This window comes from Quercus lobata, chromosome 4 (genome assembly GCF_001633185.2).
Source record: "Quercus lobata isolate SW786 chromosome 4, ValleyOak3.0 Primary Assembly, whole genome shotgun sequence".
Taxonomy (NCBI): domain Eukaryota; kingdom Viridiplantae; phylum Streptophyta; class Magnoliopsida; order Fagales; family Fagaceae; genus Quercus; species Quercus lobata.
This window is the reverse complement of record NC_044907.1, coordinates 9261148-9288659: the sequence shown is the minus strand read 5'-3', so window position 1 is coordinate 9288659 and position 27512 is coordinate 9261148. Positions and strand designations below refer to the sequence as shown.

The window sequence follows — 27512 nt, the reverse complement described above, 5'->3', positions numbered from 1 at the left end:
CAGAAGTGATAGATCCTTTTTCCTTTTCACATTGTGTAAAAAGTATGTGTCAAAAAGCAAAAGGAACTACAGATTTTTCCTTTTCACATTGTGTATTTGAAAAAAGTATCTCTCAGCAAAAATGGGAAAAAAGAAAAAAGATAAGTATCAAAAAGCAAAAGGGTCCATGAATTGGTGGAATCTTAATAATAGAGGTTTGTCTCTTACAATAAGACACTTCAAATGGCAAAAAAGGCAATAGCAATCTATAAATAATCTATTTACACAGCTTTTGTATTAAAAGCCACAACATTTTGTCATGACATCTCGTTGGACAATTTGTAGACATAGCAAAACAAGTCAGAAAATTCTGACCTGACTTGATCCGAAAAATACCTGATTCAAACTCAATTTTTTTAACCCAAAATAAAAACGAGTTAACTCATGACCTGATCCAATTTTTTTACGAGTCAACCGATCCAATCCGGATAACTCATAACCCGATTCGTTAAAAAATATTTAAATTATATATACTAGGTGCATAAAGCACAAATCACTAGAACCAAACCAGTAGTCAATAAATTACAAAACAAGACAATAGCTTCAGCCTTCACATGCAATTTGACTATTTGAGGGCTTCACAACTAATAAAGCTTCAGCTCCACTACCTCCAAAGACATGACATAAGAGAATGAGACAAGACTTAAACAACACAACACAACCATTAAAGAAAAGAAAAAATATAATTCAATTAACTGGCTTAGCCGTAGTCCAAAGCCAAAGGCACAATTCACAAACATGAAACAAACGTGACCAAAATGAATGAATAGAGGATCTAGAGAATAAGTGCACGAATTGTGCTTTTGATGAGTTCACATCAGCACCATAGTGTCCTGTGGATTTGGTGAGGAGCAAGGGAAATCCCAATTATTTAAAGGGTATTTGATACATGTATTTGAAAACATGTGTTTTGTTATTTGAAAATATGTGTGGAAATATGTGTTAGTGAAAAAATGTATGAAAATATGAGTAATATTGTTTAAAAACTAAAAATGTGTGTTTGAGTGGGTGTAACAAATACCCCCTTAATATTAGTGTACAATGCATGTGCATGTTATATGGGTTGGTAAATTACTAAATTGGATGTATACATCAGCTGGTTGTACTCCATTATAGTTTGTGATTCTTTACTTGTCACCTTCGTTTTCTCTTCCTACTTTAAACAGATTGAAGATTATACCAAGATTAGCTTCTAGAAAGCTGGAAAAAGAGTTGCACCAAATTTGAGTATCAAGTGTTTAGTGGTAATTAGTAACAGTATCACTAATGAGAATCTAACAATCTAATCGCAGTTAAGAAACTCACAAATGATTGACAAATTGCATCTATTTCAAAAAAAAAAAAAAAAAAAAAAAAAAAACTTGTTTGAAAAATACAGGTCAACCCAACTCAACCCATAACTCGATTGACCCGTTTAAAAATGACCTGTTTTGACCCGCGACCCGATTGACCTGACTCAAACCGGACCCGACCGTTTTGCCACGTCTAACAATTTGAGAGTTGTTAAAACCCCACCATCACATGTGAAAAGAAATTGAGAGTTTGGACAATTTGTCCCACTAAAATCATAACAATAATGAAAAAATTTACACTAGTTAAGACCCTACTTGTTTTATAATGTGGAATTGATAAATTTAACTAGCAAACGCACCTTCAAAGAGAAATCCATCATATTAATATGATATAAACCACAGATATCCAATAAACCAAATCAAAAAGGCAACAAATAATATAATCATGCAATTTGGTTCCAAAGTGGAATTCTAAAACGAGAATCTCTCAAATTGAACAATGCCATATATATAAAGAACAATTACCATAGTCAACGACTTACTAAACCCCTTTGTAGGCTACACCCTTTATAAAACCTCTACAAACACATCTTATGCAATAATCTCAGAAATTTGCTCGTATTGTTGTATCAAGTTACAAAAATAGATGACAATGAGAATTAATTACTAGCCCCGGAGTTTTGAAGGGCTTAGAGCAAGATTATTACTCAATAAAGATTATCAAGAACATATCTGATTATTTAACAATTTGCATCATCCTTTCTTCATATTTGACCTTATAGAGAATCCCCCAAGTGTGTAACATAAAATGTTTTCATACAAGGCTTTAGAAATGGTGCAATCCATTGGCCTTCACTGGGTGAAGCGCAGTACCCGCTTGTTGCTTGTTTCAAAATGATACTTATTCTTTTTCCAATTCTTCTTACCAAAATATTTCTCATACAAGGCTTTAGAAATAGGTAGTGCATCTCCTTCAGCCGACACCGGATAAAGCTCTTGGCTTACTTGCCATTTGTTTGAAAACGAAATCCATTCTTTTCTCCATTCCTCCATCTTGAAGTTTTCTTTTTCTCTCAAGCTTCTTAACAAATAATCAAAATAGGCTGAAGCTCGAGGTAGATAGTAGCCTTCAAGTAATCCACTCCAGAATTTGTTTGCTGATTAGGGCCAAGCAAAAATGTTATGTAACAAAATGATGAAGCATTACATTAGTAATATATGACAGTCTCTTCAGGGACATCCAATAAAAACCACTAAAAGTAGTAACATATGATGGAATATAAAGATTACCATAATCATGAAGTTTGCTCTGTATGATTCCTGTGTTATCAAACCACATTGTGACTTGCGTTCTTGCATTCCACTCATACTGAAGGAGAGCATTGGAAAGTACATTGAATCAATCAAAATCATCTTATCTACCTAAGTGTTTCTAAAAAATGCTGGTATTACTAGAGATAAGACAGAACCACTTCTCTATTAGTCAAATAAAAGAAGCAAGAGAGACTGTTAGGTGCCTGAAGTTGGCAAAGATTTGTAATGCACAGTAAAATCATTGAACATGAGTGGTATAATTCTATTGTAGGAGCTTTGCGGGCAAGGGAAATATATTGTGCAGGTAACTCATGCAAAGAGACAAGGATACCTTTTACTTAACCAAATATTTAATCTTATTTAGATAGATCAGATATGGTAAAAAAAAACTGTATAGAAGCCTAGAAGGTGCAAGTTGATTCAACTGATAATGTCTCATGACACTGTATAAGTGATGGGAAGAGAGAGGGCTACCTCCCCAGAATAGCGCCTAGGCCCGCCAATCCTCAGATTAAAAAAAAAAGAGAAAAATGAAAAAGAAAAAAGGAAAACGTATAGCTGACCCCCATACCTTGTGTAAGGTCTAAGGATCTTGTGGATTGTCAATATATATGAAGTTGAAACATGTTATTATTCCCAATTAAATTCAATTATGCTCTAGCTAAGTAATATGCCAATAAGGATATCTTTTCTCACCAGCTTCAACTCATGAGGATTCTTTGCCAACTTGTTTGCACTTTTGAGCCACGTTCCAAGTAAAAAATTGTCATCATAAGCAAGAAGTATATCAATATCCTTTATGAGCTGAATAAATTTTTTGCTATGAAGATTTAAAGCTTTTGAATCCTTCTGTTGAAAAGCAGTCACAGCATCCAAATATACTTGGTTTGCTAGCTTTGACAGTACTTGCCGTGTTAAGTCCACCAAGTCATACCTGTCAAAATTCCATGGATAATTAAAATGGATTCTATTCATTGCCTAATAATTATTTTCTTATGCTCTATCTAGGCCAAGAGTTGGCCTTTCAATCATCAGAGTCAACTAGAAAAATCCTGCCACAGTTCCTTTATTATGGACGCAACCTGGCATCAACATCTTACAATCACTGTTTGTAAAAGACAACATGCCAATGCTGATTCTTAGATGCACATGACATTCAACATAACTACTAACCATGTTAAATTCTAAGTGATTTCGCATATGAAGGAATTTTCAGAAAAGAAAAAGATATATTGATCAAAGACACAAAAACCACAAACTCAATGGTATCCATGTAATTGAATTGTGATATCCATTAATGTACATATTGAAGAGGGACCTGACTTTAGCATGAAGGAAGAGAAAATTAATTCATACATAACAATGAGGCATGCTCACTCACAGCTTAATTGTAAAGACCACATGGCATTATTCAGCACTGGAAGGGGCCCAATAGAATAACTAGCTTAAGCTGCATAAAACCCCAATTATATATTTAGAGAGTTCTAGATTAGGCAGCTTGTGTTTGTGTAGTGGTTGCCTTCAAATTTGAGTGGTTTTTTAGAGGCTGCTTAAATTTGTGCAGATACACTTTACATAGATCCATGCCTAAGTTTGAGAAACTCTAAGCAGTTTTTATTGGGTCACTGATACCATAAAGGTTCACATATCAGATCCAATGTGCAAAGTGCTACTTAGTGACTTAGAATTTCAGGTTTAAGTAGTATTTATGCACCGTAGCTCATTTATTCTGCTTATCCCTTCACTCTTCAAAAATGGAGGAAAATGACACTATCACAAGTCGATAAAGGCAAGTTAAGATTTGTTACCACGTATTTTGTATCATAAGAATGTAGCATAATATAAAAAGAGTTGATCCAACTGAACCACATCACAAATATGGCATGTTATCAAGCTTTTATGACCAAATAAAATAAAACATATTAATTAGGGAATGGAAGCAGAAGGATCAATTCAAAAGAATTCACTTTATGCAGGATCGTCATGATCATGCCAGGGAAAAAGAAGAAGAAGAATATTGCAACTTATGGATATATAATCTTTTCCATTTTACCTATATGTAACACTTCCAGCAAAATTATTTCCAGCATCAATTAGAAGTCTTAAGGCTTTGATCACCTTCTGAGTAGAATACCATAAATGTGCCTGAGGCAAAGGAGAGCTGGTATTTGATGGATCCCAATCCGGTAATTTGACTATGAAATCAGTGTTATGGTCCTGCAAAGAGTTAAAAAGGCCACGTAATAAGCATTTAGTAGATGCTGTCCTAACTACAGGAGAAAGTAATCAACAGCTATCATAGCTGGTGACTGTAATTTATTAAGTTGGAATGTTGAATGAATATCTATATTATAGCAAACGCTCATTTCATAAAAGTATACTTCAAAATGATCATGTTAAAAAAGATCATAGAATCACTAAAATCTTTAGCAGAAGAAAACACAATACATTTACATAACCAAATAATACATTAATTCTTGGTCCACACAGCAACATTAGCATCTTTTATTTATTTATTTATTTTTATGTTTATAAGACACCATAAACATAAAAGCAATAAACCACCTACACAGAGAACTATAATAGGTCGTAGAGAAATTTTCACTAAAGAATCTTTCATGACGTTAAAGCTTTAGAATATTTTCATAGGAAAAAGAATCAGCCTCAGATTACTCTTTATTTACAGTTCACAAAGATACTTTTAAAATCATTTCTTCAAAGAAATAGACAAGTGCTTTCTTGGTGCTCAATTATTTTGATAGGAATATTATTGAATATCTTCTGCAGCAACAAAAGGAACATCATATTTCTCGGTGTATGGTGAAATTTTTTGGTACAATTACAGTGAACTCACAAGCAAACATCATAGGGAATTCTTGCAAATCCTCTATTAGAATGAAAGTCATGTTAAAGCATTTGTGAGAAGAGAAAATTACTTCAGGGATAAGGCCTTAAGAGAAGAGAAGTAACTAGCAGCAATCAACAAAGTTTTGATTATTGCAAATAAAATTAAGCTGTGAATGATCACCACATAAAGGTCACCTTTCTATATTGGTATTCATCTCTTGACAAGAAATATTATATAGTTCATTCCACGAGTTCAGAGAATGACGCTAAAATTTCTTCTTTCAAGGATTCATCACTATATTTCGGTCTATACGCTCTCAAAAGAAACTAAATATGGAATGGATATCCTTGACTAGAAGTTGTAAATTTAACAACCACCACTTTAACTTTGGATAGAATAGAATGGCGAAGAAAATAAATGTGGCCCCGATTAATTTGTTGATGATCCATAGTCAACCCCAAAACTATGGCTTGGTGGTTGTTTGCAACACAAATTTGTTATGTTAAGAACCAAAAGATTAAAGAACATTATATTATGTTTCCCTTTCTAGTCATCTTTTTCAAATTATTCTTAGGGATAAAAATGACATTGAGATATCCTATCGAATAAATCTATATATTATTAAAAGCTAAAGCGTAGTATTTAATGTTACTGTGCTCACGTTGAGCCATATCAACATCCACGTTATTATCTTCTTCTTTTTTTCAATTTTCCTATAATTGTTTTTTTTTTAATAATTGCACTTTCTCCAACCTTTCTCATGCCTTTACCTTTTCATCTTCCCACTACCCTCAACCTTAATATCACTTTTCATCTTTCTTTATTTTATCTCTTCATTTTTTCCTCCCTTACTTTTTTATCTCTCCACTACCCTCAACCTTAATATCAATATTCATCTTTCCATTCATTTTCATTTATTTTGTCTCTTCATATTCACACCATCTTCAATAAATTTGTTATTCTCTCTTTCATTCTTTGCATAATTTTCCATCACTAAAAGGTTGTTTCTCCCTCCCTCTCTCTCTCTCTCTCACACACACACACACACACACAATAATTTTTGGAATATTTTTTTTTTTTTAAATTTTCCTGCATCTCTGCTAAAGTTGATAAGTTTTTGTGTTTGTTATAACTCTACGTTGGGTTGGTACAATTTAGTTTTGTGTTTTAAGTTTTTTTTTTTTTTTTGGTTAAATATTATACTATTGTGTAATAAAAAAAATTAATCTATATATTACTAAAAGCTTAAGCGTAATGTTTAATGTTACTGTGTTCACGTTGAGCCACATCAGCAACCATGTCATTATCCTTTTTCTTTTCAATTTTCCAATAATTGTTTTTTAACATTTACTTTTTTTTTTTTTTTAATAATTGCACTTTCTCCAACCTTTCTCATGCCTTTACCTTTTCATCTCCCCACTACCCTCAACCTTAATATCACTTTTCATCTTTCTTTATTTTGTCTTTTCATCTTTCTCTCCCTCACATTTTCATCTCCCCACTACTCTCAACCTTAATGTCACTATTCATCTTTCTATTCATTTTCTTTTATTTTGTCTCTTTATATTCACACCATCTTCTATAAATTTATTATTTTGTCTTCCATTTTTTGCATAGTTTTCCATCACAGAAATGTTGTTTCTCTCTCTCTCTCTCTCTCTCTCTCTCTCTCTCTCACACACACACACACAAAAAATTATTTTTGGAGTATTTTTTTTTTTCTTGCATCTTTACTTAGGTTGATAAATTTTTGTGTTTGTTATAACTCTACATTGGGTTGGTACGATTTAGTTTTGTGTTTTAAGTTTTTTTTTTTTTTTTTTTTGATTGTTAAATATTATATTATTGCGTATAAAAAAAATTAAAAAAAAGATAATATATAAAAATATAATATATATTATTCTATTACATGATTTGGGTAATTTGGTATTTATTCTTATATATATATATATATATAGATATATATATATATATATTATATTTTTACATTTTTAATCTTTTCATCTTATTTTATTCAATATTTAAACTCAGTCACATCCTCCATATAATTAAATTATTTATATTTTTTAATTAAACGTATAATATTTTATTTAAATTTAAATAAATTAAATTGTACTCACTTTTTTTAACATTTACACTTTCTCCAACCTTTCTCTTTCTCTTTACATTTTCATCTTCTCACTACCCTCTCTCTTAATATCACTCTTCATCTTTCCCTTTATTTTGTTTCTTCTTATTGTTATCCTTTTAGTATAAATTTGGAATTCTCTTTTCCATTATATGAAGAATTTTTCTTCACAAAAAAATTTATTTCTCTCTCTTTCTCTCTCAATTTTTGGTGATATATATATAATTTGCATCTCTGCTTTAGGTTAAGAAATTTTTGTGTTTTTTAGAACTCTACTTTAGGTTGATCCAATTTAATCGTGTTTTAAGTTTTTATTTATTTTTATTTTTATTTTTTAATTTTTAACTTTGGTTGTTAAATTTTATCATATTGCATTGTAAAGAATTAAAGATAGTATAAAAGAATGTTATATTTTAATATTACATAATATGATTTAAATAATTTGGAATTTATTTAGAGAAAATTAATTTGGCGTTTATTGTTATATCTTTTATTTTTATTTTTTTTCTTCTCATATTATTTTATTCAACATTATTATTATTGTTGTTGTTGAATTAATATATTAGATTGTATATTTTATAAAAGTCAATATATTAACTTGAAAGAAAATGAAAAACCAACTATTAACAAATAATAACTATAACAATAATATTATTACGCGCAACGCGCGGGTCTACGACTAGTTTAATAAATAAAGAAAACATACTTCTATTACATCCATACAATTGTAAATTGTGTGATAAAGAATTTCCCAAGCTGCCTCAACTTGATGAATTGCTTTGCCATAGCGTCCGTGGGAATAGGACTTCAACCACTCCTACAATAGTAATAATATTAAATTACAACCATACAGCATTAAAATGTCAGCAGTCATGAACCATCAGAGAAGCATTTCTTCTTTTTTGATAAGTATCGTAGAAGCATTTTTTTCACTAATCTGAATCTAGCATGCATTTTTCATGTGCACATGTGTTTGTGAGTAATTAAAAATTAAAATTAAAAAAAAAAATGCCAAGTAGCCACATAATCTAGCCCAATTATGTATACAAAAATAATTGTCAAAATAGTATAGGAGGTAAAACACATAAGTTAAATAAATCCTTATTCTATACCTGTTGATGGTAGGCTTGATAAAGATTTTTTTTTCTTACTTTTTAACAACCTAAGCTTTAAGATTTATGTTTTACCAATATAGTAAGCTTCCTTAGTCCATTTCGTCTTGTTTACCAATTTTAGTTTCTCTCTTCTTGGTTATTTCTTTTGACTGCACGTGCAAGGCCCACAAATCAGTTGAGGGGCATTGGGTGGGCCTGCATGTGCAGGAGGGAGTAAGCATGTGGTATGAATAACTTACAATGTTGGGCCACTTCCTAACAACTTAAGTTTTTGGAATTGATGATGATCCAATATTAATCCTGCTATACATTCACAGTTTGACATAACCTGGAGGATAGATTACTTCGTTGTAAAAAGAGAGGAAATAACATTAGACTATTAGAGTAACATACAGAAAGAACCAATGGTGAAGCAAGATAAGGGGGACAGAAGAGCATAGAAACTTTTTTAATACGTGTGTGAATCTTAAAAAGTTTCTGCACCCTTCTATTCTAATTACTGAATAGTCCTTGCTAAAATAAGTATTGAATAACAGTCCTGCCCAAAACAAGTAATTAAAAGAAGTTGAAAATCTATAATTACCAGAAGTTGAACTTTTTCACTCCGAAAGGCCATTTCAGACATCAACTCGTAAACAACTGGATTTTGCTCTATCCCTTCCATGCACATCCCAACACCAACCTGTTACAATAAGCTTTTAAGTCAACCTGCTCTAAAAAAGTCACAAAACTACAGTAACAAAAGAAACAAATACCAATGTTTATAATTTTCACAACCAGTGTTCTTTTCAGTGGATGTAAGTGCAGAATAAGAGTCTGTTTAGAACAGCTTATTTAGTTAAAACTGAAAACTTTTTGCTGAATGTATTATAGATAAAGCTAAAAAGTAGTTGAAATAATATAGTGAGACCCATAAAAAGTATTAAAAAGTACAATAGGACCCATGAATGTAGAAAAAATAAGGTAAATAGTAAAAAAAGCTAGTGTTTTAAGTCAATGCCAAATGCACACTAAGCAAGAAGATAGCAAACATTATTAGTCAGATACTCTACTGTATAAAATATGAATTAGCAATTGAACTACTTTTCCAAATCTACTACAATGTTAGAAAGTCTAGATCAAAAAAAAAAATTTCCTGCATTTTAGGCTTTCAAGTTATACATGCTAGGAACAATATTTGGATTTCACAATAGTAGAACATACCATGGTTGAATTTTTACTGACACGGGCATCAACTGGACCAGAGGAGATCGCATCGAAGATGCCATACATTTCAATATTTCCACCAAAGTCATGCAACATACACCTGGAGCATATTAAGAGTACACATATTTACCATAAAATTAAATCTCCAGGGTGAGATCTCATGAAGATTAAACATCTACTTTGAGATTTAAATAACAGCTACCATGTTAAAGAGCTACTTAACAGACATAAGGAGTACCATAAAAGTGAGATGAATTTTTCCATATTGGTTTGACATCAGCATATAAATCAAGAACTATCATTTTCCCAAATGGAACAGAATGTAAAAGTGCCTGCAGATATCACCAAGTTGAAAGTTAATCACCATAATTGAAGTTATAGCGCGCACACAAAACGTGTGTGGCAGCAGAAAACATTAGCAACCACCCCAATGCAAAAGGAATAGAAGTTATAGCACAATATCATTTTTCTCTGGGATCAGTAAGTGTAATGTAAAAATCGAAGAAGTTGAGTGACGAATATGTTTCAGAAACTGAAAATAGCATCATCAGATCCCGTTTTCAAAACCACTTTATACAAAACCTGAAAGTTTTTGATAACTTCTCTTTGGGTACCTTTTCAACCTATCCCCATAATTCTTTTAGAGGACAGCTGTTCTCCATTATTTTCACTAATACCAACCTATGTTGCATGGACACGGACATGGACACGACACGGACACGGACTCGGGAATACGGCAATTTTTGAAAAATAAGGACACGACATGACGGGGACACGACAGTTAAATAATTAATTAAATTTTATATTTAGGCATATTTTTTAATATTTTTAGACATAAAATACGTTTATGTCTAGAATTTAAATTATATAAATACTACAAATAAGTAAACTAACACCCAAAGTAGTATAATAATACACATAAAATGTTTAGAGTACAAACCAAAAGTTTAAACAGGCTACATTCAACGTCAAACTAAAAACATTAAGGAAAACCAGATTTAAACTTTTGGGATATATATATATATATATATGTAGTGAGAGTGGGATTAAAAAAAAAAAAGAAAAAAAAAGCGTCATAACTTAAGTAAACAGAGTACATAGCATCTCTGAAAGAAAAAAAAAAAAAAAAAAAAAAAAAACAGAGAGAGAGAAGAGAAGAGGTCGGACTCGGACCTGTCCACGCCGAGAGAGAGAGAGAGAGATTGGAAGGGAGAGAGAGCACGGCGTCGACGGCGACTGTCTACGGAGCTCGCCGACTCGCCGATCGGCCTGATCTTGCACCGGCGACTGTCTATGGGTTTCAACTTTCACGGTATCAGACTCTAAACTTTCACCGGCGACTGTCAAAATCTGTGATTTTCTGTTTTTTTTTTTTTTTTCACTGCTGGCGTGTCCACCGGCGACTATCTATGGGTTTTCAACTTGAGATGTGGGTTGAGAACTTGAGATGGGTTGAGAAATCTGTGATTTTCTTTATTTTTTTTCCTTTTTTTTTTCACTGCTGGCGTGTCGGAGCCATGTCGAAGCCGTGTCGGTGCCATGTCGGAGAAGCGGAAAAAAAAAAAAGAGACACTCGCCGGACACGGGAATCCGGCGAGTCGTACCCGTTCCGGTGTCCGACACCGACACGATGCCAAAAATGGCGTGTCCGTGCAACCTAGATACCAATGCCCTCTTTACTCTGGTGCTGCCATACCAAAGCCCTGTCTTATTCCCTGGAAATGCTGTTGAACACTTCAAGTGTTCATCAGCATTATTTTTTACTGGTCTCTCAGGCCATTGTACATAGGTTTTGTGTAATGAGAAACTAGAAACACCCCTGAAGAAGTTAAATACTATTCTTGGTATTAATCTTAAACGACAGACGGTTTTGCAGGCCATTCTTTGGCATTATTGCCTCCTATATGTACTTCTTAATCGCAGTTTTATCCCAAGTTCTTCATACGGGGAACAATAGCATACTAGAGAATAAGATTATTAACTGTGATGATTTCAATCATGGGGTACTTTTATCATAGAGATTTGAGACAAAGATTACAAATATACAATGAACCTCCAAAAAATGAATATCCTAAGATTATTGGACTGCGAAGTGATTCTAAATTGGAAGCTACATCCATTCTGTCAAAGAATATAATTATGCAATGTGAGAAGCAGGGTCACAGTAGGAGTAATATGGATAGAGTTTGAACCTTCAGCATGAATGCATGAAGTTGCTGCTCTAAAGAAATAAACAAACTGGCACTTGGCAGAATAACAGTTTTTATATCCCCCAAAGAAGATGGGTCAGAACAGTAAACAAAATGTCACAATAACCTTTTATCTGCTGATACTTCTCAACTTGCCCAAGAGAGCTTAGACTCTCGATTAACCATCTGGAAGGCTTTGCAACTTGATTAAGGAAACAATGTAAGACTGCCTTGAAAAAAGAGATAATCTTTACATACTACCAAATAATAAATTACACAATCTCACATACTTTAGAAATAAAAAAGATTTAAGTATTCTGTTTGCAGCACCCCATTTAATGAAAAAAACATCTTTATCACAACTAAGAAAAACAGAATGCTTAGAATTTACATCTTATGTACATACATACCTCCATTTGGGGTGGTTTCCAATATGCAGAGTCTGAAGAGAAGAGCCAACCCTGGACATTAATAGAACTGTCAATTATAAATATCTATGATTATACAATGTCAAGGTTCACATGAACCACTTCTTGATCCACCATATATATTCACTTTAGATTTTGTAGTTGATTTTTATGAATCAGCAAAAAGAAAACCTCTGTTCAGTACAGCAACCGAGAGTGGGCATCTGGGGAGCACATTTAACAAGATGAAACTTTGAAATGATAAGCATCAGTTCCAAAGATATTCTACATTTGACCTCTATTTTCATGCTTTAACTATTTAATAGAAAAAGTTCTGATAAGCATGAGAGCGACACATTGATAAAATACACACAAATGTGCATATCCAATGCACATTCACATATTTTAGTAGGCAGGTAAAGGTGCAATAAAACTGTAAGTTATATAGAAGTCCGTAGTGCATCTAGTAAAGGGGTATTATTTTACAAACCCAGTTATCTCTTTAAACATTTTATTATGACACATTACACAAAAAGCAAACCAGGCAGAATGCATGATAGGAAAACAATGTCACCATCACAATCACTAATCATTCTGAACTTGCTACATCATTTGGACAATGAGTTTCTTAAGGTTTGAATATCAATTGAGTAAATGACTAAACATGACAAAGTAAATCACATAACATACTCCAACAAAATTTCCAATAAGCCTTTTTGGGGGGAGGGTGGGTTGGTAACTTGAGAAGTTTACCTGCATTAACCACACTGCATCCTTGTCACCTTTGGACATTGCTTTGTAGACAGAAGCTCCAAGCAACGATATATATGTTGGATCATTTGTAGGTGGGGAATTTTCGTTGAATGTATCACTAAATAGAAGACATGGTAACAGGTGATTCAGTGACCCGCATTTGCAAGTATGCTATGAACACACCAAAGAAGAAAAGGGCATAGAACTATCCAATAATTGCTAGTAAGATTATTCCCCCAATTGTTTGGGAAAAAATTGCCTTATTTCAACTGTTAAATAAAGCATAAAGAAGAAATAGGATGCACAATAGCCGCATAGAAGAACCCGATAATGATCTGGATAGGAGGTCCTTAACGAAACAGGTCTAAATATGAACCATAACTATGAAGCCAAAGCAGTGAAATGAAAATATCGAAGTGAAATTACATTTTTTCAAGTCCCATTAAAGCCATACACATTTGGTAACTAAGATTAATTTGTTGGCCTAAAAAAGCCATCTCAACAGTAAAAAAACCCCCAAAAAAAAAAAAAAAAAAAAAAGCTTCACTAAGAACTGCTTTATGAATATTACTCCTAGTTAGATCACAGACTACATCATCTTTCAAACCTTAGGTTCCAGAGAACAAATGTTACTATAAGAGATACTAGTTTTGTTTTTCTGGACATGGTTAATTCTAACTGACAAACTCTAAGAATGCAAGTTTCAAAGAACCCAGTGATTAATCACTCTTAAACCCAACTTTTAAATGTCAACACTTACAATTTGAAACCTTCAAGAAAAAGCATTGCCACTGGACTCACACCATCTAACAAGACACAAGATTGTTCATGTATATAATCACAAAAATAAGAAAGGCTCCTAAATCCTCAGTTTTTCATTCACCCTCTACAAAACTGGTTATATTACTTACAAATAAAAACTTCTGGAATGTCAGAATTTGATAACACAAATGCCCAAGCTTCAGTTTGACATAATGATCATGAGAACAACTTGTGTACATGTATCACAGGTTTGTCATTTATAGGAGCATAATGCTGCATAGAAAATCTCTGGCTTGATCAAACTTACTTATCAAATTATCTTTTATATCTCTACCAATCCCAAAAATTGATCACATCTGTTTCATGTTCATAGATTTACACTTCTGAAAAAGTTTCAGTAACAAGTGAGAGTGCTAAAGATGCATCAGATAATAAATAAAAAAGGGCTAAGTTATTGCTTCTATACCTAAAGTTTTCACAAATTTTGTTTTTTCCCTAAACTAAACAATATATTTGCCAAAACAATACACACACACACATCAGATAGTAAATAAAAAAGGGCTACGTTATTGCTTCTATACCTAAAGTTTTCACAAGTTTTGTTTTTGTCCTAAACTAAACAATATATTTGCCAAAACAACACGCACAAACATCTCCCCCCGGGGGGGGGTGGGGGGGTGTGGGTGGGGGTTAACAAAACAGAAAATCAACTAATATGCAAAAAAAAGTTAGGTAACTTGGAGAAATCGTGCTCAATTATATATCCAAAAATGTTAAGAAATATTCAACTAAGAATCTGAATGAGAAAAATTACCAGTTGTAAATGTCTGTCACATCCCCATATTCTGTAATCAATGCATACAAACATGACCAACAAAATCAGTCACTAAATTAGAAATGAAAAAAAAAATACAACTTTAGTCCATACAAGTCATCTTTTAAGAGTAACTCTTCATATACAACTGAACCGTTAAAATTATGTCATTGATGAAGCTAAAAGCATCTATACTCGAGAGAGGAGGGGGGGGGGGGGGGAGATTAACTCTGGCATCATCCTTTAGTAACTAAAACAATTTTTCTAAACCATAATTATATTCATTTACAGAAAGGTTGATACACGTTCATAATATTTGTTAAATTACTGATTGTCCCAAAAGCTTAAGTTGTTAAGAAATGGTGAGTTTAATCACTTAACCATAATTCTAACACTCCCCCTCATTTGTTTAGGCGAATTTAATATTTTAAATGGGAGGTAGAGTGAAAATAGGGATCGAACTCAGGATCTCCTGCTCTGATACCATGTTAAATTACCGATTATCACAAAAGCTTAAACTGTTAAAAATTGGTGAGTTTAATCACTTAACCATAATTCTAACAGTATCAATCACTGTGAAACTGTAGCCTACTTCCAAGTTTCTACAGATAATCATTATACCAATGAAACTCAGTCCAATCCCAAGGTCTCCATACAATGCCAAAGGTTGAAAGACTATGCAAACCCGTTCATGTGCTACTTGGCAGCAAAAAAGTGAATCAACTGATGGTCCACTAGGTCACCAAGAAGACTAGAAATTGAACTGAATTTGAAACTCAGAGACTATGAATAAATTCTCTCCAAAAAAAGAAAAATGGCCAGGTTAAGACTGCCTACCATGACCTCTAGTGGGAACTTTGTGCACAAGGTACAACCTTTTTTTAAAAAGGTGAATAAATTCTGATTAAAATCATCTTCTATCAAATGATTCAAGTTTTATGTCTAAAATCATTTTTCCACTGCAGTCGTGAAGGACTAAAATGAAGTGATTAAAGGACACACGCATATCTATGGAAAACTTTGTTAATGCTACAGTGCGAAGAATAGTGCTATTCCAAGTAAACAATCTACAGAAAAAAGGAGCACCTTTAACTTGTCGCCTAATGAAAACCTCCCCAATCTCAACAAATAAAGGATCAGAGGGATCCAGAAGGTAAGTACAGCTCCAACGACACTTAGCATCAACGGAGTTCCTAATGACAAAAGATGGAAAACCTCAACATACTGAATAGTATGACATTTTCACACAACAGACTCCAAATCAGATGGAAGATATTCAGGAACCCCGAATATGATTTGTCTAATTCATGTTGTCTAATATAAAATACTTCAGACAATTGGAATTCATAGACCACAAGTCATACAACGCATATCAAAGAGCAAGAAATATGAATTAACAGTTTCCAAGTTTAGTTATGTTTGCTGAAGGAGATATCTTCTTCAAGGCTGCTGGAATGTTCCCAGAAAATGATGGCAGCACTGAAACAAAGAGACATTACATTTGATTAGCCACGTCATCACATTGAGAATGAATAATTTGTCACTTCAAAAAAACCTTTTTATCTAATTGAGAATCAAGAACTAAAAAACATCTCCCAAAAAATTTTAGTCAGGCAAAGTTGCTGTGGAATTTAGTTATGGTAACAATACCAGGCGTCATTCCTAGCTCTAGCATCCGAGATAATATCCGTTTCTGTAGTGCCAATTGTTGATCTAACGAATTTTGAGTTAAGGGTCCACCCCACCTGTGACAGAATAAATATTAGATTTTATAAACTTAAGGAAGATGATAAAGACAACAAGCAGCATAACATCCAGCCAGTCCAGCGAAAGATGTTAAAATTCATTTCGCAAATCTCATGTGCATGCATAATCTCAAAACATGTGACTTCGTAAGTTATATGCATAATGATCTCTCTTATTTGGTTGAGAGCTGAGAGTATAACAATTAATCATCCTTCTTTAAAGGACTTCAAATAAACACTGCATGTTTCCTATACAGAATCTGATGCTTAGTACCTTTGTTGGACCAGAATTGCAATCATCACTCAACTAGGCAACCACACCTAGCTGCATGTTATATGGCTGCACTCATCACACAGTGGGGATACTTATGAACGAGTCACGTGATATATTATTTACTGTCAGTCACCAGCTGGCAGTCTTATTGTCAAACTTCAAATGACAACATCATCATTGATACTCATATACGGCATCCAACTGAGTAGAATTCAAATTTTCAAATTTGCGATACTATCCCAAGATTCATGACAGATCTATATGCTTCTCATCCACAGAATATATCATCCATAAGTGAAAATAACATTGTGTAAAATTTGAAACAGGTATAATTAATTGATTTAATTCCCACTTGGCCCAAATGTATCACTTAATAATAAATTGGACTGCTGAACTAATCATAAACTCATGTCACAGCTACAAAGCCACCTGTATAAGAGGACCATGAGCACGGGTGGAAGACCAATCAGAAGAATTGTATGCAAGGTTTTAAGTGAGATATGGTTATGATATAAGCAGAACCCCAACGACAATTCTCCATATTTTTTACAATTGCTACAAACGTGTTCTATTAAGAGTATTAGTTGATAGGTTCTATTTTTTGAATAATTATCCTCTGTTTTATATTTTCAAAACAGAGCATTAGTTTATGATAGGTCTCTTTGTTTTAGGTTTCTTAAGTTTATCTCTATCTCATTGTTACTATGAAATTTTTATCATGTAAAGGTCCTATTCTGTGTGTTTTTCTAAGATTAATGCGTTACATAATACACGAGACAAGTGAAAAATTTATGTGGAAAGTATTCAAATAAAATAACAGAATTAGTCCTATAGCAGTCATGTATGGTGCTGCTGGTTTAATTTGACAGTGTGTGTCCTGTCCTTGAATGGGTTTCCAAATCTTGTTTATCACCACACACAATACATGAATCAATTGATCATAATTTTACTTGAATCAATTGTCACTATTTTGAGTATTTATTTAGATAGCATTAATTTAATAATAAAAATTATTAAATGGAGTATGACTTTAGAGTTCAACAAAATTCCTTTTACAATATCACTCCCTAGGTAGATACTTTCATAAGTTCATGGAAAGAAATAAGAAGCCTTGAACTATCCATTTCCTCTATTTATTTTTTGTTTTTAATTTGCATATTAGTTAGTCAATATTGCGTGTTTGTTCTATTTTTTGGCGTTATATAATAAATTAGATAGTGTCCTATTAAAGATGAGGTTTTGGTCACTAAAATAGAAAAATAGGAAGAAGAAAAAGGTTTATATAAGAGGTTGAAACTTGAAAGACAAAATTTCTGTACATTATAAACATATGGACAAGTTTCTCAACCAAAAAAAAAAAAGTACATATGGACAATAACTGTATAGAATATGTTAGATTTTGTACAATTTTCTATGTGAATTCCAAAAAATACTTTACCCAAAATGAATTCTTAAAATAGTGTATAAAAATAAATATATATGTAAGGATTCAATTTGTAATGATCCCAAACTCATATTGGGTTCGATCGCTAAAGGCCCAAACAATAAATTTGTAGAGTGTGGATATAAAAGAACTAGATTAACTTCAAAAGAAAAAAGATTAAACTTAACGTTTCTAGATGGATTAATACCAATATTATGATCAATTTATCATTGAAGCAAGCTAAGTTCTTTATTTCATAAGATTTTCTTCTAGGCATCAATTGTTCAGAAGTTCTGATCCCTTCTCTCAATATATTCTTCCATTTTATATATTGCCCACTTTGTGTCATCTTCACCACACACGTGTAGATTGGATTCGGGGGATCCCTTCCTGTCTCATCCAACACTTCCTAGAATCTTCAACAAACAGCTGTAAGGCTGCTTCATCACTGTACAGGCATCACCTCCACATTAATGAGGCCAGAGAGTTGGTTGAGAGGCAATTAATGCGGAGGCAACAGTTGTTAAAGATATTTGTTTATCTTTTCTTTCTTACCCTTGGTCCCATGTCCCACCTTTAGTGGTAATGCACCTCTAAAGTGTGTTGTAACAATATGGCGTTTAAGTCGTCCTCAGACATATATTGCTGAGAAGGATTTTGTCCTCGGACGAATACTGGACCCATCTTATGTGATATCTACTCCTCTTTCATTTGATTCTCCTTATAACCTTATATGGGCCTCCTCGGATGGTTTAACGTTCTCGGATGGACCATAGGCCCAGTTAACATAGTTTTAATAATTATTGATTAACCGGCTCCCACAATATATATAAAATGTCTAAGTGACTTTGGTATTTTAAAGAAAACTCTAACTCGTAAAACAAAAATGGTTCTCATTTGTTCTCTTGAACAAGTGAAAAAGAAAAGACTAATTATAAAATCTTGTTGTTTCTTCATCCTTAATGTCAAAGTGTACGTATAGATGTAATCAAACACGGTTGAAATTAAATTCACTGAACTTCTCTTCTTATGATTTTTGCCTATACCAAGGATTTAATTGTCATTGGCATTTCAGGTTACCACTTACTTCATGAATGATTTGGAACCCAACAACAATTTTCAAAAAGAAAAAGAAACTATAGTTGATTTTGATAAGTAGAAGTTAAAATCAAGCTGATTGAACTCAAAGATTCAATTGATGAATTTAAAATTAAACAGATTTTAATTTTCCTCATGATTTAATAAAGCAATCACAATAAAAATAAATATGAATAATCTAAACTAAAGAAGAAATAATTAACTTATTAATGCTCATAGTCTAGCTTACAATTTAACAAAATCAGAGAAAAAAAAAGAAAATCAGGATTGCAAGTTTACCTCCTAAAATATAACAAAATTTTGGTATATGAAATTTTTTGCAGATGACTTTAGTAAGAATGGATCAGGTCGTAATATTATATTATACAACAGAAAAACACACGGCCTTCTTGCATTGTCAAGGTGGCAAATTCACTATCAAATTCTCAAGATATCCTTTCTCTTTGACAATTATATTTTGATCACAATGCACATAACGGACAAGTCACGACAGTTGTAGCCTGGTTCACCATCACGCAATTCAGTGCATCTTCAATTATACGTTCAGATTCAGCTTTGAGTGTATTTGGTATCTTGGACATCTAATGGCTACCTGTTTCTTCTGCCTGCTGGATAATTGGAATCCTCATAGTACCGTGATATGATAGCCCTGCATTTTATTTGGTAGAAACTAAATGAAGCTGTATGGTCCCATGAATCTATAAGCAAATGCTGAACTCCAAAACAAAAATTTATAATCCTACATTTATCAATTGTAGAGGAAAAAGATAAACAAAAACCAGGATTTAAACACAACAAAAATCCGAGATAGGCAATAAGTATAGATTACCCCCAATAAGAGAAAGATCATGCAGCAAAGATCATTTTTTAATCCAAATAATAAGTAGTCAGGTATTAATTCAGCCAGCATATTTTCCATATCATGCGTGAAGAAACCCAATTCAGGATGAATAATTATCATATGAAAGTGAAGAAATGTAATTTCAATGTATTGCAGAGTTTCAAGGTAACAAATTGAGAAATTCAGCATATGAAATCAGACAAGTTTAAAATACTCAAAACGTCAGAACGCTTATAAAGAATAATAAAAAGAAAGCATAAAATTGAGATTTCATTCTTGTGTTTTATCCTTGACAAATAACACTAGAATATATGTGTTTATGAAGGATCTCGGTTAATGATTGACATAAGTACTAAATGAAGTCAAAGATGCAACAAATTCTGAAACTTGTTCTCACAAATACAGTTCCACTATCAAATATAAGAGAACATACTTATGCCAACTTTCTCGGTCCGTATCGCGTTCAAGTTTTTAATTCGGGCTCAAATCGTTTACGTCGAGTTGATTCAGGTTTGAATTTGGGATCGGATGTTGATTCGGTTGTTGATATGGATTTGGATTTGGATTTGGATTTGGATTCGGATACGGATATGGATATTGATTATGTTTGATGACTCATCAACTCGATCTGCAAGGCATGGAGTTTTGAAGACATGAATAGAAAAAATAGTTATTTAAAAGAAAGATTCATAGTTTGTAACATAGCTGTTCTTAGTCAAACAGTTAATCAAAATTAAACTTTTCTTTTTTTCCTTTCCAAAGAGTATGTTTGTTTATCTGTTTTAATTAGTGTTTTTTTTAATGACTTTTGTATCTTAATATTTTATTGCATTATCTTTCAAGTCGAAAGGGTGTTTTTCTAAGATTAAGGCCCCCAAACTTTCCAAGAATTAAATTTTCACCCCTGTAATTAACAAATATATGTTTCCCTCCTCCCTAGAACTCTTCATATTTCTTTTATCAATACCTTAAATTAAATTGGTTAAATTTTTATATTTGTTTATTATTTTGACCCCTCATTTTAAATTTTCGTTTCGCCCCTAATGATGAAAATGGATAACTTCACATTATAAAAAGAGCAAAATCTTGACTTTTTATCAAGAGATTTATAATTAAGTATTGTAAGGACTCAATTTGTAGCGACCCCAAACTGGTGTTGGGTTCGAACGTTAAAGGCCCAAATAATAAATTTGTAGAGAGTGGGCTAAAAGGCTAGGCCTTGGTCACAAGACAGTAGTCAGTCATGGTGTTCAAGATGATTGTACAGGGGTGAACTATGCTTGCCCAAGAAGATTTTTCTCCTCGGCACGGCCTGGGTAACTCTAGTTCTTAGCCCTGGTCCCCCCTTTTTATGGATTCCTTCCTTCTCCTTTTATACTAGCCTTTACCCTCCCTCCAATGTCTATGTGTAGGTCCAGCTTTCTAAGGCTGATATTTGTCCTATCAGCCCATACCCAAAGTGGTTGGGGGTGATTGTAAAGCTGAAAAGCATTGCTTTGTCAGGCGTAGAGTACTTAATTGCAGTAATGGCAGCCTTTTCCTTGTCCCTTGTCGCCACACTGCTCAGAGGTCATTTCCCCATTAATGCGGAGGTGTCTAGCTTTTCCTTGAACTGCTCCTATACCATATTCGCCCTTTTTTCTAGGAGCGCCTTGGGATGTGGAGAACAGAATCATCCTCGGCTGTATCTTTAGGCCATCTAGACTTCCGTTGCATGTCCTCGGCAATGCTTATCCTCGACGTGGGCCTTGGGCCCTAATGCAAAGTGGGCCAGGATCACAAATTCTTTGGCCCCACAAGTATAAATATTTTATTATATTGAATTAGTCTATATTAATTCTCTATAATTTTGAGGGAACACTTATTTTTTTAGTTAAAACCTTTTTATTTACTTAAAAATAATGAAACAAAAGAGTGCCCAATTAAGTATAAATATTTTATTTTATTTTTTAAAATTAGTAACAATGAAATAAGATGAAAAGAAAAACCCTTCAAATCTCTATCTCTGTCTCTTTCTCTCTAATTGGATTTGCTAGCTATTGCAAAACAAAAATCATGCATGGAAGACAGGGCGACCAAAGGGATTTTGGGCCTCAAGCAACATCTAAATTGAAGCTTTTATATATTAAATTAAAAAAAAAAATCTTCTAATTTGTTTAGATGCAAAAGTTTTTAGTTTTTGTTGTTGAATTTCTTATTCATTTGTGATTTGTTCATCTAAATTTTTTTGTAACTTTTTTAAAAAAAAAAAAAAAAAAATTGGGACCTAGAAATGACAGGAGAAATTGGGCTGGTGAACCATCAAGAGATCAAAGTGGTGATCCTGGAATGATGGACATTGGTGCTTTCACCAACTGCTTAGAAAGCTTCACACGAAAGTTTGAAAGCCCTAACTCTCGTACCCAATCCTATAAGAAAATCACCCCAAACGCAAGTGACGTGTGGGTGAAAAAGGGTACTCATGCATAAGCATTACAACATGTCCATGCATCAATACTTCCTATGCTTTGTGACTTTGTTTGATTGTTTGCTTATTGATTGTGTAGGTTGAATTTTGTTTGTCTGTTTTTGTATTCTTTAATTCAAATTTCTTTAATGTTTCTTTTGATCAATCTTTTCCTTCTTATGTGTCAAAAATCCAAAAACCACATAAAAGTAGAAAATCAAAAAGTTTGATTGACATTGTTGAGTTTTGTCTCTAAACTTGTTTTGCCTTGTACCTTTGTGCTAATGAATTTGTGCATTTACGAGCGTAGCTTGTTCCTTTGCACTCTTATCACTGTGAAAGAAATCTTAAAATCTATATGACTATTCTAAATAGATCTTCAAACTTGTCATGAATGATTAGTGAATGGTTATGTTGATCTTGAGACATGCATAGACTTGTGCCTATATATCTTCCCACTCTTTATTTTTTTTTTTTGCTAAAAAGAGCTCACCAAATGTAAATCTCCAAATGTAAAGAGATTTTGAGTTGCAAAAGTCTGTCGCACATACTAGTATTTGACTAGGAAAAAGGGAAAGCGACCAAAAATAAAGTGTATGATTTTTCTTCGAAAAGCCAAAGGCTATCTCATCAAGGTGAAATATCAAATATCATTCTCACAATGAGAGGTGATTGTTTCAAAAGGATCAAAAAGTTCAAATGTTATGATTGAAAGTGGAGCCAAATGTGAAGCTCCAAGTTATGTAATCAAGTCTTGTGGGAAGTCGTATATGTATACTTCTATAATTGAGATGGGTCACATGATCTAGTGCTAATTGTATATGCCTTGGTTGAATTGATCATTGAAACTTCACATTAGACTAAGGACTATCTCATTGTTGATATCCACACACAACACATAAGTTTATGTTCAATGAATGCCATATTCATTTATGTTATTGTATTTGATAAAATGTGTTTTCACATGCTCAATCTTTGTTGATTCAAATACAAAAATATTTTTGAGTGTTTTAGTTGTTTTTGGAAAGTATTTTGTTCTTCAAAAACTGAAAATTTCAAAAAACAGTGTTGCCCTATTTTGGCGACTCAGTCGTGGGTCAGACAAGTCGCATGCCACAATCGCGAGCTCGCGGGTCAGTTTTGGCAACTTGTTCGCAAGTGGAAGGTCCAGTCACGAGGGGTACACAGAGATTTTCGCGGCTCAGCTCGCGACTCCCTCGCGAGTGAGACTTCTAGTTGCGAAAAACACTTAGCAAATTTTTCAAAACTTTTGGATTGAGGTGTTTTGGCGGGTGAATTTGGCGACTTTCTGGCAACTTACCTCAGTCGCGAAAAACGCGTGTTTTGCACTATAAGGGCAGTTTTTTAAAACCTTTTTCAGTTTTCCTCGAACTTTTTATGACTATTCATTTTCTCTCTCAACTGAAACTTACCCAAACACTCCGTGTCACTCTCTATAAACTCCATTTTTGCTTCATTTCTTCTCAAAATCCTCAAGAAAAAGGTATGGGTTCTCACTTTCTCACTCAGTATTTCTTGTTTCTGAGCTTTTCCCTCTTGATTCTTTGTGTTGATTTTTTGATTTGCATTGGGTTAGTGTTTCGGTGTTGAGTTTTGTCCATGAATGACTTGTTGAGGCTCTTGGTTTATTTGAACTTGTTTAGGTTGCTAGATTTGTTCATTATTATTTGTCTTACTCTATGCTTAGGGTTTGTTGACTATCTTATACCTATTTTGTTTGAACTCACTTTATTTAGTTGATTTAAAATGGTTAAGTTTTGTTTGTTGGGTTATATTGATTCTATGTTAGTATATCTAGTGTGTGCTTTTGTCATGAGTATTTTGAGTCATTTCATACTCATCAAGATATGTCTCATTGACATATGTTTGCCCCTTGTGTGATGTTATACTATGCAACATTAGAACTTTTCTCCAAAATGTTGTTTGGTCTTGAGTGTCTACCAATAGGTACACTCATTTGAGTTGTTGGTTTATAATTTGAGCCATTTCCTTTACACCTGACTTTAAGCCATCTTTGGTCTTGTTGCTCTACTCTTATCTCTTTATGAAACTAACAGAGTACTGATTTTTTGTATACATGTACTATGCTTTGTTGTTGTGGCCTTTTCTGCTTGTCTACAGATGACTCCTTCATCCCCAAAGAAGAAAACACCTACCAAGAAAGCAGCTAAGAGAATGAAAATGGACCACAATCTGTTTAGGTCTGTTTCCCATTTTGAGAGATACAAGAATTTTTTCTTAAAGGCAGGCATCATACAAGTAAGATATGTGGATTTGGAGGATTTGAGAGACACCTTTATCCCTACTTGTTTTAAGGGGAGAGGATGGGAAAAGCTGCTAAGTGATTTACCAATTGTGTTTGAACCCCTGATTAGGGAGTTTTACTCCAAAGCTGTGATAAGGGAAGATGATTTGAGCTGCTGGGTTAGAGGAACAGAATTCACCTTAGATGCACATGACATTGATGATGTGCTAGGTCTTGAGAGGTTAGAAGATCATGATTTCATCAACTATAAGGATAGGATGCTTTCTATTGAAATTGTACAGCAGAGGATTGGTGGACAGAGAGAAGGGAAATGCCTAAATACCACAGCCCTTCCAGTGGACATGAGGTGTTTCACTATTATCATGATGTTTAACCTGTATCTTATAAAGAAGTTGACTACAATTAACAATGCCGGAGCAATTTTTCTAATGGAGCTTAAGGAAAAGACATTCATTGATATCAGCTCCCACATATTTGATACTATTGTGGATGAGACTAGAACCACTTCTAGGCCTAAACTGATCTTCCCTAGTCTACTCATGAGGATTTTCAGAAAGAAGGGCATTGCAATCCCTCGAGACATCAGTCCCATGTCTACACCTTCAGCAATTAACAAGCAAACCTTCAAGAGGATAAGTGTTCATCTTCCAGGTGAAGAAGATGAAGGTGATGAAGGAGAGGGTGTCCCAATGGAGACTGAGGTAGAGGCAGCAAGTCAGGCATCAACTTCAACACCCAAAAGGAGAGGTAAGAGGACTAGAGCATCAACTTCTTCATATAAACCTCTAGATGTATTTCAGGTCATCCTGGATAGACATGATGGACTCAGAGAGGTCCAGACCGAGCAGTCTGAGAGGATAGCAACCATGCAGGACCAGCTTAATGTTCTCACAGCAAAATTTGATAGCATCACCACACATCATGAACATTGACCCTTCAGCCATTCCGGTTAAAAAGGGGGAGAAGTTTTTGAGATTCATGCAGCTCTTGAGGGGGAGTACATTTGAGGGGGAGTAGTTAAAAGCAGTCAAAAACAGTGTTTATATTGTTTATTTTGTTTATGTTTATGGTCATAGTATTATGTTTTGGATAATTGTTGTTATTATGGGTTTAATACACTGTGGTTATGGTTTATGTTTGGTTCAAACTCATAACTCATGGATGGTTTTGAAACTTTGGTACTATTTATATATTGATGATGTTTTTTAGTATATAATGTGGTTTGTACCCATGTTGCTTTTTTAAGCTTTTAGGGTTTGTTTTCATACTTTGTAGGCTTTATGATTTGTACCATGCTTTATGCAGCCTTTATGCTTTGCTAAATCAGTACTTCAAACTAAATGTCATGCATTTTCCTTTTAACTACTGTCACTCTTGTGCCCTTGTAGGATGGTTCCTAGATGCATATACTTAGTGTATTATGCATTGGTTGAGTGTTGGGCATGCAAATAATTTGCATTGATCTTATTAGCTTGTATGTCCAAGTGTTCATTCTAAGTGTGAATGAGCACTGTGGTCACTACCTTGTAATGATTACTTGTTTGATCAAGCCATGCTGTGTTTCTTAACTCCATCTTTGCTTGATCACATTATGCCTACTTCATATGCATTTCATACTTTTCTGCATACAATAATCATGGTGTATTGTTATGTTTCAGGAGATTTATGTTCATATGATTCAAGAGCTTCACAGTTTCTAAAGTTAGGTGTGAGTGAGTTATTTTCAACTGTTCCCAATTCACATGTTAAGTCTAGAGTCTATTTTAGGGATTTGTCCGGAATAGCCAAATGGGGAGATTGTAAGGTTGAATTTAATCAACCATCTTGTTGGCTTTATTTCGTACTAAATTTGCTTGTATTTCAACATCTAGTAATCCTGTATTTAGGTGGGATTCTTGTAAGGGTAGTGAGTGAGATAATGTGAAGAAATGCTCAAGAGTGTGCAAGAAAAACAGAGAGTCGCGACTGGATCTTGCGGGTGACTTGCGGCTGCAAGCTGCCAGAATCTGCACACGTGCTAGGCATGCTAGAAGTTGAAGCGTCATGCTAATTGGAGCACTACAGGACAAAATAGGATAACTGGCCGTTCAGTTATCTCGCGGTTGGAACTCGCGACTCAGTCAAGTTGCGAGCCAACCCTGTTATAAAAAACCTGACTCTTCATATTCCATTCTTACCCTAGTATAAATACCCCTTATACCCACAAAAGAATGATAGCTTGCAGAGAGAATTTTGAGAGAGAAACCTTAGAGTAAAATAAGATTGATTCATCCACAATCTTCACATAAGAGACTCTTCAAATTCCTTTATTCTCTTTCTCTCCATTGTTTAAATCCTTGAGAGGCCTTTTACCAAAACCTTTTCTCACCATATCCATTACTGTGAGAGGGCTGTTTGGTGTTTTGGGAAGCAGTTGGGAAGGACCAATTTCACATTGGTTGATGCTATGGTCAAGTAGCGAAATCCAGGAAATTAGAAAAGAAATAGGTTCGGCGCAACCTCGTTGGAGCAAGAAGCTTGGAGGGCTTAGG

At 33.7% G+C, this 27512-nt stretch overlaps 1 protein-coding gene across 1 annotated transcript; it reads right to left on the bottom strand.

Moving 5' to 3' along the window:
- Positions 1 to 1741: 1741 nt before the first annotated feature.
- Positions 1742 to 19988, bottom strand: LOC115984540 (alpha-N-acetylglucosaminidase-like). The gene is made up of 14 exons (XM_031107578.1): positions 19917 to 19988; positions 16518 to 16612; positions 15954 to 16060; positions 14868 to 14898; positions 13292 to 13409; positions 12542 to 12592; positions 10165 to 10274; positions 9940 to 10042; positions 9320 to 9418; positions 8328 to 8438; positions 4699 to 4862; positions 3342 to 3579; positions 2622 to 2700; positions 1742 to 2488 (listed from the first exon to the last, which is right to left on the bottom strand). Exons 1-14 carry the CDS (start codon positions 19986 to 19988, stop codon positions 2184 to 2186), a joined length of 1683 nt encoding a protein of 560 aa, XP_030963438.1. The 3' UTR covers positions 1742 to 2183.
- Positions 19989 to 27512: the final 7524 nt, after the last annotated feature.

Coding starts and splice junctions, on each gene's coding strand:
- LOC115984540 (XM_031107578.1), bottom strand. CDS start 19,988: ATGTCCAAGATACCAAATACACTCAAAGCTGAATCTGAACGTATAATT. Junction 10,043..10,164: donor TATGGTACTCCTTATGTCTG/TTAAGTAGCTCT, acceptor AATATGCTCCAG/GTGTATGTTGCATGACTTTG. Junction 9,419..9,939: donor TCAGTAAAAATTCAACCATG/GTATGTTCTACT, acceptor TTATTGTAACAG/GTTGGTGTTGGGATGTGCAT.